The sequence below is a fragment of the Hydra vulgaris genome, chromosome 05, assembly GCF_038396675.1.
Source record: "Hydra vulgaris chromosome 05, alternate assembly HydraT2T_AEP".
NCBI classification, from domain to species: Eukaryota; Metazoa; Cnidaria; class Hydrozoa; order Anthoathecata; family Hydridae; genus Hydra; species Hydra vulgaris.
Window position 1 is genome coordinate 36,877,501 of NC_088924.1, and position 20,756 is coordinate 36,898,256.

Genomic DNA, 20,756 nt, shown 5'->3' on the forward strand with positions numbered 1-20,756 from the left:
ATATACATACATATATATGTATATATATATATATACATATATATATGTATATATATACATATATATATATGTAGATATATATATATATATTTATACATATGTATATATATATATATATATATATATATATATATATATATATATATATATATATATATATATATATATATATATATATATATATATATATATATATATATTAGGGGTGTCAACTATGCAAAAAGTTTTCAAAACCACCCAAATTGAATTTTTTCTCATTGTAGTGTTTGTGTACAGTGTAAAAAAAAGTTTTACTTAATTTTAATGACTATTCTAGAGCCCCCTCAAAGCCCCTAAAGATAGGCCCCAATTTTCTGTTTAACCCATTAGTGCCTGAGTTTTTTGTTACATTTTACGAATTATAGAGATGGCACAAATCGGTTAAAACAGTAGCACATTTTTAAATTGATTACAAATTTCATAAACAAGCAAATTAATATTATGATATTGACACAGTTTAATATGTAATATTGACTGTTATAATTATTTTGCTGTTTCCTGTTTTAGTTAAATAAATTAAAACTGAAATGTTGACAAGAAGTGGTAAAGTTGTAGAAACTGAACTCAAGTCTTTGCCAACCAGTTCCAGTTGTTTGTCAGACACAACCGACCAGCCTTCACCGTCGTCATCATCATCAACAACAAGGCCTTTTACTTCGTGCCTCTACTAAGTTTTGGTTAATTGGACACCCATCACCATCAATAACTGGTTCCAAACTACCCGATTGCAGACAGGTTTTGAAATTTTTTCTTTTTTTACGACGCGATGGAATACACGAAATCATGTAACAAATCAAAAAATTGGCTATATAGTAATCGACGCTGTTGTAACTTTCTGGAACATGGCATGCATCAAGATAAAGACAAGACAAAATTCGGTGTTAGATCTTATGTGTCCCTGGAATGAGTGGAACCGCTTGTTAAAGAAGAAGAATCGTGAAAGTGATGCTGGCGGAAAACGTGTTAACTTCTTGGCCAAGTTGGATAGTCTTTTTGATATTGGATCACCTGATGCCATACAGGAAATCATGAAATCCAGGCTACTGACTGCCCAAAAGAAAGATGATGATGTTGCATTCTATTTAGATAAAAAAAAGACAGAAAGGCGACCATCGACGGGGATGACAAAATCTTTGAGATTAAAGCAAAAATGAAAGAAGTCGGATCTAATCGGAAAATCATACTTAGAGATGAAGAAAAAGAAAGAGTAGAAAAGGAAGGTAGACAGGATGATCAGAATGATCAGAATGATGAGGACATGGAAGTTAATGACGAAGAACAGAATAAAAATGAAAATATTGCTGTTGCTGACGTCGATATCGGTTTAGGGTGGGACTTGAATTATGAACCTCCAATGAATAGATGTGAATTTGTTACTCTTCACCTCCCCAAAAGAATTATGCAATGCGAGGAAATCACTTCTTCAGCAGACAGGCTGATATTGTCTGATAATAAAACAACTATGATTGTGTCTGCTGTAATTAAAGCTGCCGGTGGAAACTTGGACGATTTTGATATTTCCAGATCGACATCTCGTCGAAGTACGAGATGTCGATCTGGAAATGTTAAATCGACAGAGGATTGCTGAGAGTGTTATAGATAATGTGAGGCTCAACCCACCCCAGTTTAGTGCCCTTCACTGGGACGGAAAATTGCTAAAAGACATATTAGTCGTGCAACATGAACAGTTAGCTGTGCTTGTGTCGGGTGCTCTAGAATACAGTGAGGGAAAATTGCTTGGTGTTCCCGTTCTCGTTGATTCGAAAGGAGAGACTCAAGCAAATGCAACATTGGATCTCCTAGAAGCTTGGGATCTAAGCGAAAATGTTGTGGCATTGGTATTTGATACCACCGCCAGTAATAGTGGCATCCACAATTGTGCTGCTAAATTGATTGAAGAAAACTAAGGCCGAAAACTTCTTTATCTTGCCTGTCGACATCACATTTTTAAAATCTTTGTCGGAGCAATTTGTAAGAAATTATTTGGAAACATTTTTGGTCCAGAGAATAAATTATTTTCTGAATTTAAAACTGCTAGGCCAGGATTGGATAAACAGTTGCCAATCGAAACTTTAGCTGTTGAAGGCACCTGGTTGCAAAACCTCAAAGAACAGACCATACATCATTTGATACATCTACTTGCTAAGGAAGATGCTACAACATTTCCAAGAGATGACTATCTTGAATGCGCTAAGAACACACTGATCATCTTTGGGCAAACTCAAGCGCGGGGTGTACACTTTCTTAAACCAGGAGCTATCCACCAAGCTCGGTGGATGGCATGTAACATTTATGCGAACAAAATGTTCATAATTTCTAAACAATTGCCTTATGATCAGAGGATGACGACCAAACTTTTTAGAATGAACAGATATCTTTCTCTTTTCCACACACCAGCTTGGAAAAAAGCTAGCATTGGAAAATGCGAGCTTTTTTCCAAGTGGATGAATGAATGACCTGCAATTCATCCACGACAAGATGGACTTCAGAAAGAAATAGACAAGGAAGTTGCTGATGTCATTTTTTCTAAAATAACCAATCACCGATGGTATTTGACAGAAGAAATAGTTCCATTTGCTTTCTTCAACAAACATGTTAGTTCCACTGTGAAAAAAGATATGGCAGCCAAACTCTTGTAAATTCCAGCACCCGAAAATTTTCGTCTTGGTAAGCCAGTTTTTTGTCAAATCACTCGTCAAACAGATTTGTCAAATCTTCTGGGACCTGAATCTCACTTATTGTTCAGCATTCTTGGCATCAATACAGATTGGCTTGCTAAACCAATTAAACCGTGGACAGAGCATACCAGGATACAAAGAAGCTGAAAAATTTGTTCGTACAGTAAAAATTGTAAATGATACCGCAGAAAGAGGAGTTAAACTGATTTCAGAATTTGCCATCATCATAACCAGTGATCCAGAACAAACAGAATGGTTGCTGCAGGGCGTTGAAAGTCACAGGCAGCAATATTCTGATTTTGGCAAAAAAACTCTTGGACAATGAAACAACATTAATAACATTCAGAAAGACAGTCTTAACTTTAGTTTTGGGTTTCTCGTCTGATACTTTGACTATAAATGTTAACCAAAAATGCAGAACTATCTTGGTTAAACTGGATAAAGCTAACATATATTATGCAAGCTGCTTTTGTTTGGCTTGATTTCTGTGATTTAATTTCTAAATACTTGAAAAATGCGATTCACAATAATTATTTCTCTATGTTTTAACTAAAAAAGACACTGTTTTAAACAAGAAAGTGAGGGTTGTCTTTACGGGCTCTGAGGAGTCTAGAATAGTTATTAAAATTTGATAAAAAAAATTTTTACATTATAAACAAACACTAGAATGGGAAAAATTTCAATTTTGGTGGTTTTGAAAATTTTTTGCATAATGGACACCCTTAATATATATATATATATATATATATATATATATATATATATATATATATATATATATATATATATATATATATATATATATATATATATATATATATATATGGTTTGGAAAATTTTTTGCATAGTGGACACCCTTAATATATATATATGTATATATATATATATATATATACTATATACTATATATGTTTATATTTATAGACGTATATATAAATACAGTTAGCACTTACTTAACTTGACTTCTTACAGTTAAATATAAAAATGGTTTGAGTTAACCGGTGTTTAAGATACCAGGATGTATACTAGGGTGGAGTGAATTTTAGTTTTTTTTACAATTCGTTTAGCCTGGGTGTGCAAAAGTTGTCTATTCATTTCAGAAATACTCTGGAAAAATATCAATGCTCTAGGAAATTATCTTGGGTCCCTAATATTATGTAAAAAAATTTTTTCAAAAGTATGTCATGGGTCTCAAAAGAAGCAAAATTTTATAAAAATTTCAAAAATAACAATTATTTAAAAAAAAAAAATTTGTTATTTTATAGTTTATTGCAGAAAAAAATGACCTTTTAAACTAAAAATGAAAAAAGTTTATTTTTTTTTTATTATAATTTTAAAAAAATCTTAAATAATAATTTTTTAAAATCCATTCACAACGTTTTATACAGGATCATGTGTAACATAAGAAAAATTTTCTAATAGTTGCAAGTCTTTTTTGCTCAAGTGTTTTATTTTGAATTTTTGTTATTTTTGTTATTTTTAATTTTCTTTTTATTAATTTGAATTTTCGTACTATATTTTTCTATACAAAGTTATATCCAAAGATATTGTTGGCTTAGTCAAGGACAGCCACAAATAGTCATTAAGACTAATCCAAAGTAGCATCCGTTTTTGACTAAAATTTTTACGTGCAGAAGTGCTTCTCAAGCGCTGAGTTGGCGGGGCGGGATTTGAACCCATATCGTACAGTCCGGGTTATAACTTTTCGTTTGAGGCTCTTAACAACTGAGCTATCCAGCCATATTATTGTATTTAAAAAAAATGGCAAGATTGAAAAAATACAAAACATATTGTCTTATCCAAAGGGAAAATTTGAAACTTCGATTTTAGATTTGCTTTTCTCTTGATAATTTCTCTTGATGATTGCTAAAACTATATCATCTTCTTCTTAGACAATTAAAAATGATAGACGCGGCTTTTTCGTAAATCATCAAAACTAAACTTTGTTTGCCGTTTGTGACTTCACTTTGTGGCAAATAACTAGAAATATGAATATATTTTAACTTTTTAGGAAAATTTTTTTATTAAAAAATATAAAATATATTTTTATGGATTATATTCTCATAAAGACTAAATATAGTAATTACTATGTTATTTCTTTAAAATTATTCGTATATTATTATAGTAATAAAAACTTATCTTTTTATTTAAAAACTCTTATCCGTGAAATGATATATTTGTACCAGTTTCATATCTTTTTGTGCTGCAAAATTGTATGCACCATAATTGAAAATATTCAAAAAATGAAATATTGCAAAAGCAAACTTTTTCCACTAACTGACGTCACTGCGCGAAATATTTTTGGTTTAATTTTTAGATTTGTGTTTTGTGGCCAAGGCCGCGTTTAAAGTTTTTAAAGGTTTAAGATCTTCTTAGCTCTGCCATTTTTATAGCGTTACGTACAAACGTCTGTAAGTGTAAATGTCTTTAGCATATGTTGAGTTTGTAGGCAGTATATGGAATAATTGTGTATAAAATGAGAAAACTTTTTTTTAACAATTAGAAATCTTTTTCGTTAAATTATTATTTTTTGCTATAAATATATAAGCAAGATTGAAAATATTTCAAAATTTATCACCCTAAGGAGAGTTCTTAAACCCCCTGAAACGACACTGATGCCAGAACACGAAACCACTGAGCTATCGGTGATATGCGTTTTAACCTAATTATAAATCTCCTATAAGCTCTAGGTATGCGGAAAAGGTGCGCGTATTAATTTTTTTGCTTTTAAAGCAATTTTTTACAATGAATTGTTTTACTAAAAAATATGGAAAAAAAAGAATATGTATAGAAGTGATCGATTCTGAAAGTATAGAAATGATAGTTTTAATAAAGATCCATATTTTATGTGTCTGGAAAGCTAGGATAAATAAAAGGTAAAAGTATAGAAAAGTTTGGTGCAGAATAGACTTACAAAGACCCATTTATATGGTTCCGACTACTAATATATATATATATATATATATATATATATATATATATATATATATATATATATATATATATATATATATATATATATATATATATATATATTTAAATTTTAGCAGAGAGAGACGACAACAACAACAGACCCTTCAACAACAATAACAACACAAGCTTCATCAGGTACTATTTAAGGTTTTAATAATATTTTGAGTTAGCTCATGATATATATGTTATTTTGTTTTGACAAATTTTATTAACTGTCGAAGGAAATATCAATATTTTTCCACAGACTATACAAAAACTTCTAATGTATTTTAAAATGTAAGGAAATTTAGTTAGTTTTCGTAAAAATATACAAAAAAATTGTACAAAAAATGTGTTTCAATAATTAACTGTCTTGTTTTATTAATTCGAGAATCGCCCTATACTCATCTAACTCTAAGTTATTTTTTTTTATTTTTTTTTCATAGCGTTTGAAAAGAGTATTAAAATACAAATGTTTAAATTTTGATGTCTATACGGAACACCAATAAATCAAACAATTTACATTATTAAAGCGTAAATGATTTAATTTATCGGTGTTTTGTATAGACATCAAAATTTAAACATTTGTATTCTTATTGATATTACATATGAGACAGGATTATAAAGCTCATGCTCAGGTTATAAAAAATAATATAGGTTTATTTCAAAGTGTTTTAATGCTTTTAGCAACTCAATAATTTGCTGATTTATTTAGTTTAAAAAGAATCAATAGAAAAAAAAAATTTTTTTAAATCAACAAAATCAAATGAGTGGCAAATCAGTATAAACTATACAGCTCTGCACTGATACAAATATTTCAAAAATATTAATATACATTACAAATGTTTCAAATATATATATATATATATATATATATATATATATATATATATATATATATATATATATATATATGTATATGTGTATTTTTTCAATATCTTCGCTTCCAACAAGGCTGCAAGCAACCACTATTAGAGTTGGAAGTTACTGAAACAGAAAAGATGTAGTTTGTAAAGCAAGATAAAGATTCACAGGCGACTTAAAAGATTGCAAGTTATATGAATTAGAAAAACAAGATGAAGGAAGCAAATTCCAAAGAACTGATGTTTGAGGGGAAAAAATTAGATAAATAAGAGTTTTTGGAGGACTTAGGAACTGTCACTGTAAAAGGATGAGACTTAGAATGACGAGTTACAGGAGAATGAAATTAAGTAGATGGCACAAGAGACGCTAGCTCTTTAGAGCAGTACCCATTATAATATTTGTAGAAAAAAGAAAGATAAGCAAAAATACAACGATGTGACAATGGTTGAAGGTTGGCTGCAAAAGCTGGTACAACTATGTTTACAATGCGTATTTGCACCTTCTCTAAAAGATAAAAGGGTATTATTGGAAGATCCACTCCAGATATGGCAACAGTACTCCATACAAAGCTGGATTTGAGATTTATAGAGATAGAGAATAGAATATGGAGTAAGAAAGTGTCGAGCACGAAAAATGTCACAATAACAGACGCTAATTTTGCAATGGATTTGATATATGGTTTCCGAGAAAGATAGGAAGTAAGATTTAATCCTAGAAGATGAAGGGTAGATGACTCTTCGAGTACATTACCATTCATAAATATAGGAAGATCTAAATTATTGCAATAACAATTAGCTAAAAAAAGTTGGGTTTTATTTGAATTAAAGCTCACCAGCCACTGTGAGCCCCATGTTGTAGCAGAAGTGAGATCCTTTTTAAGCTCAAATGCCCCCATCCCTCCCCCAAGCAGTTGTCTAATTGTCTAATGGGAAGATAGTTAGACGAGTCAGATTGCTCTCCAGAATTTTTGAAAATAGGGATAACAGGTGCCGCTTTCCAGAAGGCTAGAAAACAAGAATCTGATAAGCACTTGTTAAATTGTTTTGAAAGTATAGACGACAGCTCCGGAGAACATTTTTGCAAGACTATAACAGGTATGTTTTCTGGACCACAAGCTGTACAAGAGTCTAAGCAGGAAATAACTTTAGATACAGAAGATGGAATGATACGAATGTCATGCAATGTATCAACCTGTTTGTTGGCTATATCAGGTAGAACGCAACTAGTGGAATCAGGTGATGATATTGACGAAAAGTTCTGAGCAACCTAATCAGCTTTGTTTTTATATGAGGTTACAAAATCTTAACCATACAAGAGAGGTGGAATTACAGATTTTCCCTTATTATTGATTCTGTTAAAGATTCTCCAGAAGTCACAAAAGTCTAACTTTTGAGATAAAATACGAGATTTCATGACTTAAGAATAGCAGGTTTTAACATTAAACAAAACCTCTTTACAATGATTTCTGGCTATAGTAAACAGACGTCTGTTTTCTGGTAGATATAGAAGTAATGGTTTCAATTGGAATTTGCAGCAGCACAATGTGAGGTAAACCAAGAAGTAGAGTGAGGCTTAACTTGGAATTGTTGAGAGGGAAAAAAAAGATTCCATGCCAGCCTGAATCCAAGAAGTTATGTAAAAGCGCATTTGTCAGCAGGAAGACGAAAGATTTCTACTCAAAGGCCACCACGAAGAAAATCACAGAAAGAGCCACAGTCAGCTTTAAGGTAGTTGTATATGTACAATGATAGGGGCATTCTGATGATGAAGAAGAATAAGATAATATTTTTAGAGAGATCAAATCATGATCAGAAGCACCAAGTTGTGAATATGGAGAAACTGAGGATTGACTAGGATTAGAAACAAGACATGAGTTGAGTAGAGAAGGTAAATGGTTCGGGTTGGCTGGGAAACGAGTTGGAAGTTGACTATTTGAGTTAAAAATTGAGAAAGGCAAAAGTTGAGGGCCTTAACGCCAGCAGAGTTTCTGACACTAGGGCCATGCCATTTAGTATAATAAGCATTATAGTGAATAAATAACAAAAACAACAACGATATTGGCTGACGGATGAAGAGAGGGCTAGGTCAATTTAATTAGAAATAACATCAAAAAGAGTGCAGTCTTGAGATGAAGCAGAGCGATATAGAACAAAAAAATAGACGATAGAGTGAAGTGGTGCTAAATAAAAGCACATAAAAGAATAATCTGTGGATACAAAACTAGATAAATGATAAATTATAAATGATAAATGGGTGACCTCTACGATTGTAAAGGCCCAGGTCAAGCATGTAACATGCTTGACCTGGGCATCTGGTAGATCACAATATATACTAGGTATTTTCATTGACCTATCAAAAGCATTCGACACGGTCGATCACAAAATTCTACTTAAGAAACTCAAATTTTATGGAACTAATGGCAAATTATTAAAATGGTATAAAAGTTACTTAAATAGAAAATAATTTGTTTTCTATGGAGATTATTTTCAAAATGAAAAATTAATTGACATAAAATGTGGTGTTCCACAAGGTTCTATTCTAGGCCCACTTTAGTTTTTAGTCTATATAAATGATTTAAATAAAGCTTCTAACTTTATGAGTATCATTTTTGCGGACGATACTAATTTATTTCTGTGAAACAGTGACATTTATGAGCTTTTTTCAAATATGAATAAAGAACTCAATCACATCTCCAACTGGTTTAAGTGCAACAAGTTAACTTTACACATTGATAAAACAAAATGGATCCTTTTCCATTCCTTCGCAAAAAAGCGTTTTTTACCAAATAATTTGCCTAAACTTTTGATTAATAAAACTTAAATAAAAAAGGAGTCGGTCACAAGATATTTTGGCATTTACATTGATTAAAATATTACATGGAAGTATCATATCGACTTTATTTCTACTAAATTGGCCAAAAGTATTGGAATTCTAACTAAGGTCAGATACTATACGAGTAAACAAAATTTAATTCAACTCTACTACTCATTTATTCATAGCTATATAAATTATGCAAATATTGTTCAAAATATACTTTACGAAAAACATTTCATTTATTGAACCCTTTTGTCAAACGAAGATTAATGAATTTTGCATTAAATATTGAGCACCGTTTTTATGGAACAAAGTTGTTGTTCCTAATTTTGATTTGTCAATTTCGTTTTCCGTTTTTAAAACTAAATTCAAAAACTATATTCTTTCTACTGGCAATATATATAAATATTTTCGAAAAGAAAAATTTCCATTCTGGATTATTTGTAAAATTATTTTCAGTCTTAAATCAATTGTATTATTATTTTATTATATCTACACGTTTGATATATTTTATATGGTTCTGGCGACAAGATCTTTGGATCTTCTTTCAGATAACAAGTTTATATATTGCTTTATTGCTATATTACGGTTAATAATAGTAAACTAAAAAAAACATTACATCAGTTATGTTGGTAGAAAAGATATTTACTTAAGTAAAATGACTAATGCTTTGTATGTTGTTGAAAAGGTTGACTAATCATGGCTTTTTTTTTAAATAAAAAAAAAAAGAAAGAGTTTAAACCAAAAAAACGATGATTTTTTTGGTGTATTTAAAATAAACACATGGTTTTTGTTTTTTTTCTAAAAAAAATGTTTTTTTTGCAACCCTGAAGATAACTTAACTAAAATTGAAATAAAAAAATTTAAAACAAATAATAAACTATAACGATAGATTATCTAAATTATGTTTAGAATAAATAACTCTGAATTGTTTATCTTTACTAATGTTTTTATAATATAATATTATGCAAAACCCTTTTTAAATAAAGTAACAACTTACACCTAACGATTTTTTAGTAAATGCAAACATTTAAAAGTTAAAAAAAAAAAGATTCCTAATAATTCTTTGCAGTAACGTAATCAAAACGAAAAATAAGTAAATCATTTATTTAAAAGTTGATATTATTATTATTTTTTTTAATTTAAAGACACTAATAATCCATATATAAATACATATATATATATATATATATATATATATATATATATATATATATATATATATATATATATATATATATATATATATATATATATATATCATTCATTTATATTTTTATAAAAAATCGTTGAGACTGATTTGTTAATTCAATTAAATGCGTTTCAACAATAGAAAAACATTAGTAAAAATCAAAGTTTATTTAACTCAAACAGCTTTCAAAAAAGTTTGTTCTTCTTTTTCTCCTCAGCAAAAATTTTAATGATTCTTATACAAAGTTATACAAAAAATTATATAAAGAGAACTTTAGTTCTTTAAACTCGTCGCCATTAAAATTTGATTTATTTTTTATAATAATTTTTACTTTTTTTATTTTTCTTATAAGAAAATCTTATATAACTATAAATATAAATAATATAAATAATTTAAATAAAAATTTATACAGCTTTCAATGATAGTTAGAATAAATCATTTGCTACTTTATTCAAAAACGTTTTGCTAAAATAAAAATGTCAGTAAAGATAAACATGTCGAAGTTATTTATTTTCAACATAATTAAAAAACCAAGTTTTCAGAGCATTTGTTAAAAATCTTTGTTAAATCGTCAAAACAAAATGTTGTTCGCGTGGTCATCTAAGAAACGGGGATTCACACGCCTTTCTGGATAAGCCTATATATACAGTATTGGACAAAACATTTGCAACCAACATCGAACAATGCTGAAAAGTGTTCCTAATTTTACGTGTCTTAAAAACGAAAAGAACTATACTACCACAGCAAAGAGTTCAGGAGTCTGAAGTCATAGCATGCCATGACATGAGCAATCAGCTGACAGGTGACAGCACACACGCAGAATTTCGTTGACAAGTGCCATTTTGCAACGGACAAAACAAGTGCAACTTTTTTGGTTTGTTTCGTTTTCTTAAGTCTGGTCCGTGTCAACGTCAAGGAAGTTTTTTAATAATTAAAGGAAGTATCCAGAAGTTTCCAGAAGTTTTCAGAAGCATGCAGAAGCTTCCAGAAGTTTCTAGAAGAAACATCTGGAAGCATCCAGTAGCATCCAGAAATATCAAGAGACATTCAGAGGCATCCAGACGCATCCAGAAGCTTCCAGAAGCATCGAAAAGGAGCATCTAGAATCTTCCAGAACAAGTCCACAAAGGTTCATTTTACTATATAAGAGACATGTAATCGACATGTAATTCAGTCAGTATATGGAAGTCAATCAGTTAGTATTATAAAACAGTTTGTCGAAGTGAGTTTTATCAAAGTGTTTTATTGAAGAACATCAATACAAGAAGTGAAATACAACAAGTGTTTCATTACATCAATACAGTCCACATCCAACCAAGACGTTGCGTTCCACAGAGCATTATTATATCATCACAAGGTAAATGTAACACGGTAACCTTGAGAAGCGTGATTATTTATTTTTATTATTTTTATGACTTCAAGTGCAAAAATCGCTCCCGACAGTCTTGGATTGGAAAGAAAATTATTGGCGATTACGTAAGTGGAATGTCACAAAAAAGTATTTGTGATAAATATGGCGTGAAAAAATAGACCGTATCAAGACTATGTTCCAAATATCGTTCTACGGGGAAGTTGGCAGCAGATAACATAGGTGGAAGACCACGTTCCACCACGTCTAGAGAGGAATCTATGATTGTCATATCCATCAAGAAGGATCCCTGGATATTATCATTAGAGATACAAAAGCAATTAGAGCTGCCTGTTTCGGACCAAACAATCAGACGACGTGCTGTTGAAGCCGGATTGTTTTTTCGACGCCCTGCCAAGAAACTCCTGATTTCACTAAAAAACCAGAAGAAAAGACTCCTGTTCGCTACATCTTATATTGACTGGAATGTGCAGAAATGGCGAACTGTCCTGTTAGTGATGAATTGAAGTTCAACATCATTGGGAGCGATGGCATTTGCCGCGTACGTCGACCGGCCGGAAAACGCCTCGATTTACGTTTCTGCCATAAGACCGTAAAGCATGGTGGAGGCAATGTAATGGTCTGGGGGTGTTTTTCTGCTAACGGTCTAGGTCCAATACATCGAAACGATGGAATAATGGACCGTTTCATGTATAAAAATATCCTAAAAGATGTTATGTTACCTCATGCTGAATTGAATATGCCAATAAAATGGGTTTTTCAGCAAGACAACGATCCGAAACACACTGCAAAAGTAGTCAAGCAGTGGTTCCAAGACAATCACCTATCGGTGATGGATTGGCTGTCTTAATCTACGGATCTCAACCCTATTGAGAACCTGTGAGAGATCGTCAAAAGCAGAATTAATCGTGGAGGTGTTCGTAATAAGGATCAACTGTTTGAACAAATCCAAAAGACCTGGGCAACGATTCCACAAAGTTTCATTGATCACCTAATCGAATCTATGCCTCGAAGATGCAAGGCTGCGATCAACAACAAAGGATTCGCCACAAAATATTTATAGCGAAATACAGCTTGGTCAACATTTTGTCGAGTTGCGCTTGTTTTGTCTTGAAGAAAATCAATTTTTTTTAATACTTTTGATTAATTTATTAATTTTCGTGTACAAATAATGAACTTTGTGATGAATAAAACTTGAAGAACTTTGTCTCTAAATAGTTACATAGTTATTTCTTTGAATTGACAAGCTTTCTGGTTACAAAAGCTTTAAATAAAGTAAAAGAGCTACTATCAAATAAAAAACTTGGGTAAGATCCTGGGTTTCCTTTAAAATTTATAGAATTTGCTGTATAGTTATTGACATTAATCCAATTTTTGTTTTGTGAAATATTTTATATGTCAACATCATCAGTAACTTTATCATCATTTGCAGATGAGCTTGTAATTTCTTTTTCTGTCAAAGATTTTTTTGATCCTTCATTAGAAGAAATATGATCAGAACTAAAGTTAGATAAATCATTACTATTTCTTTTTAAGATTTACTTGCTGTAGCGATGTTTTTTCACTAAATTTTTGCAGTGCCATTCCAAGCTTTAAGCTATGTTAAAAAAGTACTTAAGAATACAAGCGTTACCCAGGAAACGCTTGATGTTTTTCGTGTTGTAAGTCCACGCATGAATATTTTATTTTAGACAAATTGGTCACGGCCGTTTGCAAGGTTTATTACAGAGTTAATAATGCCGCCAGGCGGAAAAGTAACTTTCTGCCAAAAAGCTAACTTTTTAGGAAAGAGAAAGCTGTTGGTGGCGGGCTCCCGATCAATTTTTAGCGGAAATATGCTCTTTCTTCTGTCTCCAGTGGCTTTAACTTTTCTAATGACAGCCGCAGCCAGAGTTTCTTTTTGGAGGCAAAATGTTTTCGAGTACGACGCCTATAGAGAGGCGGAAGCCAATGATGGCCACCTCCACAAAAAATTATGCAGGCAAAGCCATTAGGAGGCCGCCGCCAATGGCTTCTACCTCCTAACTGGCTGCGGCCATCAAACTGGAGGCAAAAATATTTGCCTCCCGCAGGCAGATGTAATAAAAAATAATTGCTTATTTGCTTTAAAGTAATTAAATATTAATTAGAAACAAATGTTAAATACTTAATATCAAGTTTCATTTTATATAATTGTTTCAAAAAGTTTTAAGTATATAAAAAAATTCTACTTTTTGTTTAAACTAATTAATCAAGTAAAATAAGTAGAATTTTAATTATACAAAACAAAAACTTAAAACTGAAAACTTTACTTCTATGCAATTGGCAAATGAATCTTTTTAACAAAAGAATAAAAAATAATATTAAGTAATTAATTGACTGATTTTCGTTAAAGTTTTTTACAACAAATCAACATGCTTAAAATTTTATCTATTTTATCAAGCTCCAACCACAACAAATGAAACTATAATAACTGGAGCAACAACCACAACAACTAAAGCACTAACCACCACAACTACAGAAAAAACCACAACATCTGAAGCTCCAACCACAACAACTGAAACAACAACCACAACAACTGCAACTCAAACTACAACAAATGAAGCGACAACAGCTGAAGCTACAACAACATCTAAAGATACAACCACAACCACTAAAGCTCCAACCACAACAACTGAAGGTACGACCACAACAACTGAAGCTCCAACCACAACAACTGAAGTTACAACCACAACAAGTGAAGCTTTAAGCACAACAACTGAAGCATCAACCATAACAAATGATGCTCAAGCTACAACAACTGAAGCTACAACAACAACAGGTGAAGCTACAACAACATCTGATGTTACAACCACAACAACTGAAGCTCCAACCACAACAACTGAAGTTACGACCACAACAACCGAAGCTCTAACCACAACAGCTAAAGCAACAACCATAACAACTGAAGCTACAACAACAACAGCTGAAGCTACAACAACATCTGAAGCTATAACAACAACAACGACTAAATCTACAACAACAACAACAACTGAACCTCTATCAACAACTAAAGCAACAATCGCAACAACTGAAGCTTAAACTGCAACAACTGAAGCTACAACAACAACAGCTAAGGCTACAGCAACATCTGAAGTTACAACCACAACAACTGAAGCTCCAACCACAACAACTGAAGCAACAACCACAACAACTGAAACTCAAACCACAACAACTGAAGCTACAACAACAACAGCTGAAGCTACAACACCATCTGAAGTTACGACCACAACAACCGAAGCTACAACAACAACAACCGATGCTGCAACGACAACAACTGAAGCTCCAACCACAGCAACTGAAGCTACAATAACAACAGCTGAGGCTACAGCAGTATCTGAAGTTACAACCACAACAACTGAAGCTCCAACCACAACAATTGAAGCTACAACAACAACAGCTGAAGCTACATCAACAACAACAACAACTAAACCTCTAATAACAACAACTGAAGCAACAATCACAACAACTGAAGCTCCAACCACAACAACTGAAGTTACGACCACAACAACCGAAGCTCTAACCACAACAGCTGAAGCAACAACCACAACAACTGAAGCTACAACAACAACAGCTGAAGCTACAACAACATCTGAAGCTACAACAACAACAACGACTAAAGCTACAACAACAACAACAACTGAACCTCTAGCAACAACTAAAGCAACAATCGCAACAACTGAAGCTCAAACTGCAACAACTGAAGCGACAACAGCTGAAGCTACAACAACATCTAAAGATACAACCACAACAACTAAAGCTCCAACCACAAAAACTAAAGGTACGATCACAACAACCGAAGCTCTAACCACAACAACTAAAGCAACTACCACAACAACTGAAGCTCCAACCACAACAACTGAAGTTACAACCACAACAAGTGAAGCTTTAAGCACAACAACTGAAGCATCAACCACAAAAAATGATGCTCAAGCTACAACAACTGAAGCTACAACAACAACAGGTGAAGCTACAACAATATCTGATGTTATAACCACAACAACTGAAGCTCCAACCACAACAACTGAAGTTACGACCACAACAACCGAAGCTCTAACTACAACAGCTGAAGCAACAACCACAACAACTGAAGCTACAACAACAACAGCTGAAGCTACAACAACATCTGAAGCTACAACAACAACAACGACTAAAGCTACAACAACAACAACAACTGAACCTCTAACAACAACTAAAGCAACAATCGCAACAACTGAAGCTCAAACTGCAACAACTGAAGCTACAACAACAACAGCTGAGGCTACAGCAACATCTGAAGTTACAACGCGAACAACTGAAGCTCCAACCACAACAACTGAAGTTACGACCACAACAACCGAAGCTCTAACCAAAACAGCTGAAGCAACAACCACAACAACTGAAGCTACAACAACAACAGCTAAAGCCACAACAGCATCTGAAGCTACAACAACAACAACTGAACCTCTAACAACAACAACTAAAGCAACAATCGCAACAACTGAAGCTCAAACTGCAACAACTGAAGCTACAACAACAACAGCTGAGGCTACAGCAACATCTGAAGTTACAACCACAACAACTGAAGCTCCAACCACAAAAACTGAAGCTCCAACCACCACAACTGAAGTTACGACCACAACAAGTGAAGCACTAAGCACAACAATTGAAGCAACCTGCACAACAACTGAAGCTCAAACTAAAACAACTGAAGCTACAACAACAACAGCTGAAGCTACAACAACATCTGAAGTTACAACTACAACAACTGAAGCTCCAACCACAACAACTGAAGTTACGACCACAACAACCGATAATAAAATAACAACAAATGATACTGCAACGACAGCAATTGAAGCTCCAACCACAACAACTTAAGCTCCAACTACAACAACTGAAACAACAACCACAACAACTGAAACTCAAACTACAACAACTGAAGCAACAACAGCTGAAGCTACAACAACATCTGAAGTTACAACCACAGCAACTGAAGCTCCAACCACAACAACTGAAGCTCCAACCACAACAACTGAAGGTTCAGCCACAACAACTGAAGTTACGACCACAACAAGTGAAGCACTAATCACAACAACTGAAACAACAACTAAAGCAACTGAAGCTCAAACTACAACAACTGAAGCTACAACAACAACAGCTGAAGCTACAACCACATCTGAAGTTACAACCACAACAACTGAAGCTCCAACCACAACAACTGAAGCTCCAACCACAACAACTGAAGCTCCAACCACAACAACTGAAGGTACGACCACAACAACCAAAGCTCTAACCACAACAACTGAAGCAACAACAACAACATCTGAAGCTACAACAACATCTGAATTTACGACCACAACAATCGTAGCTACAGCAACATTATTCCATGCTGCAACGACAACAACTGAAGCTCCAACCGCAAAAACTCAAGCTCTAACCACAACAACTGAAGCAACAACCACATTAACTGAAGCTCTAACTACAACACCTGAAGCTACAACAACAGCAGCTGAAGCTATAACAACATCTGAAGTTACAACCACAACAACTGAAGCTCCAACCACAATAACTGAAGCTCCAACCACAAATACTGAAGTTACGACCACAACAACCAAAGTTACAACAACAACAGCTGATGCTACAACGATAACAGCTGAAGCTTAAAGCACAACAAAAGAGGCTGCAACGACAACAACTGGAGCTCCTACCACAACAACTGAAGCAACAACCACAACAACTGTAGCTGAAACTACAACAACTGAAGCTACAACAACGACATCTGAAGCTGCAACCACATCAACTGAAGCTCGATTCCCTACAACTGAAGCTTTAATCACAACAACTGAATCTCTAATTACAACAACTGAAGCTTCCACTACAACAACTGAAACTGCAACTACAGAAACTGAAGCTCCTACTGCAACTACTGACGCTACAACTATAACACTTGAAGCTTTAACAACAATAACTGAAGCTTCAACAACGACAACTGAAGCAACAATTACTACTACTGAAGCTACATCAACAACAACTGAAGCTCTTACTACATCAACTGAAGCTACAACAGCAACAGCTGAAGCCACAACTACAAAAGTTTTAATATGAGTTTTTTTCAATTCTTTTTACCATTTTTAAAATTTTTTTTTATTTTATAGTTGAAACAGATCTAAGCTCGTATTTGTTTTGCCAATCTTAATAAGTTTGTTTTTCTTAAATGTTTTTAAAAGATTATTCTCTATTATTTTATTCATGAATCACAGAAGTAGTTATGTTTGTATAAATTACTTTTAAATAGAGTGAGTAAAAATGCTTTTTTAAAGTAAATGAAAAATAAGTAGAAAAATTCAAATAAAACGCAAACTCTGGTGCCATTATTAGTTTGTGATGTTTTTGAATAGCTGCTTTCTTTCATAAAAAAAAAATGAATAAAAGTAACTCTCTGTTTATACTTACCTTGCAGGGTGTGTTGAGTAGAAACAGACTTTAAGTTCGTGTATGCTTCCTTTTGAACTTTAGGTGAGTTGAAACAGTTGAGCATAAAGAGAAATAATAGAGAACCTTTGTTGTTTGTTGGTTTAATACTAATATGTTATTAATATTAGTTTCTCCTCCTTCATGCTCAAGATATTCACTCAACTAATCTTGAAATCATAATCTTAAATATATAAAAATTTTTCCTTAAAAACTATTAAATTAAAATTAATATTTTAAACAGCCTTTGAGTATAATATTATTTTTAAAAGCAGCTTATAAAAAGTTTTTTTTACATATTTACATAGTATAGAGGTTGACCTATCAGTCCCAATCAAAGTAGATGCAAGTTACAGCAAAATAAAAAAGTTATTAAATTAATTTGAACCGACTGTGTAGCAAAATAAATAAAAATTTCCAGTTAATTGGATTAGTTACCAATATAAGAAAATAATTATTATATAATTATTGCATATACATGTGTCCATCAACATTGTATATTTGTAGATTTTTGCCTCTACTCACCTTACTGTTTCTAAACACTCCATTTTGCGGTACATATTTTGTTTTACTGTTGCTTAGAAATCACATGTTATAATGTAATTTTTTTTTATTAGTCACTTATGATCTTATACTTTGTTGTTTTTAAATCATATGTTCTTTTTTTTTTTTTTGTAGTTTGTTAATCACATCAGTAGATTGTTTCATAAATGCCCTCCAAAAGAGAGTTAAACGAGAGAGTTAATAAAATCCAGATTTATTTGATTGGTAAATAAAATCATAATGTTAAAAAAAACAATTTGCATTATCACTTCTATTTGATGCAGAGGATGATAAAACTATTGTACACTAAAAATATTTGCCCCAACTTTTTTAAATTATAAAGAAAACAGTTTGATTGATAAATTGTTTTTTGCAGGTGTCTTGATTTGGGACCATAATGCCACCTCTTCATGAGGAGTCCATTCGCAAAACGCCCTAATTTGGAGTAAACCGATTTTGAGAAAACAAAAAGAAACTAAACTAATCTTAGTTGCACATCAATAGAAATTGATATTTTCTTGGGCTCTTCATATTTAGTCTACTAAATAGAGGATTGAAGTGGATATTGTATAGCGCAGAAGCAATTTTCAGCCTAAACGTCTTTATAACCCTTCAATTGCTGAAATCGAAAACCCCACCTGCATACGCTTTGAGCATTTTTCACAATCTGATGTCAAAGTGAGGTATCAAAACGATAAATTTCAAAAACATGGTTTTACTAGGGAATCTTAAAATCGCACCTCTAATCAAATTAAAATTGTGAACTTGTCAGTTACTAATTTCATATCATTTAAGTTTATATTTAGTATATAAAAAAAAATGTAAGTTAACAAAAATATAAATTTTAAAAAATGGTCAAAACAAAATTAAATTTGCGGATTTTTAGCCTATTTTGCCTAAATTAGGCTATTTATTGGTTGTAAAGTGTTATTAGTGACTGTTATCTGACTATCTTTTTCTAATTTGTCGTGATTAAAAGAAAAGCGAACCTTAAGTTTGAGATTTAATACTGTTATTCATTTTCAGGGGGTAAAAATGAGGCAAAAATTGTTGATTTTTAACCAATTTTGCACAAGTTAGGCTTTAAAACGTTAATAAAAAACTGTTATTGGGTTATATTATTCTGATTTTGCTTGATTAAAGGAAAAGTGAAACTTAACAACAAAATTTAAAACTGTTACGTATTTTCAGGGGATCAAAATAATTAGAAGTTGTCGATTTTCAGCCAATATTACATAAATTGGGTCCTTTATAAGTTGTGATATGTTATTAATGACTATTATTTGTCTATCTTACTTTGATTTGTCATGACTAAAAAACTCTTAAATATTAAAGCTCATATACTGAAGAAAAAAGCGCCCTATAACACTAATATACCTTTGATAACTATTGAGCATTATAATTCTATTATGAGTCGAACCCAAAAGTTATCTGGTGCTGAATTTAAGAAGAATAAAAAACAGCGCCAAGAAAGTGACGAGAAACTACAAAACTGTTTCAAAAAGTGGTTAGTAACAAACTCAGTGGAGAAACAAATTATTTCAGAGAATATTTGTATTGAAATTAATGACAATTCAACAGATCCTATAATTGACTTTAATTGAGTTCAGATCATCATTTGGAATTAATTGAAGAGGAGATTTTCATCAGCCAAAGTCAAGAAGAATTTTGCAAAACTGATTCAGAACCAACCAGGGAAGATGAAAATGCCTAGCTTTCAGGCCCAGCTGAAATGGACGAGGATGAACTTCATTCAGAAATCTCAGAAAATCCAGTGGCCTCGGAAGAAAATTTTCAACATAGGGATCCAGCAACATGGCCTAAAATAACGGACAAA

The 20,756-nt window shown here is 32.3% G+C and overlaps 2 protein-coding genes across 2 annotated transcripts in view; both read left to right on the forward strand.

Moving 5' to 3' along the window:
- LOC136080826 (mucin-2-like) overlaps window positions 1-20,756 on the forward strand; it is a 118,445-nt gene that overhangs the window by 25,628 nt on the left and 72,061 nt on the right. The window lies entirely within an intron of this gene.
- Window positions 16,784-17,584, forward strand: LOC136079917 (integumentary mucin C.1-like; the record flags this gene model as incomplete). Its single annotated transcript, XM_065796590.1, has 1 exon — window positions 16,784-17,584. A coding segment is annotated over one exon (786 nt), but the record flags the coding sequence as incomplete, so codon positions are not given.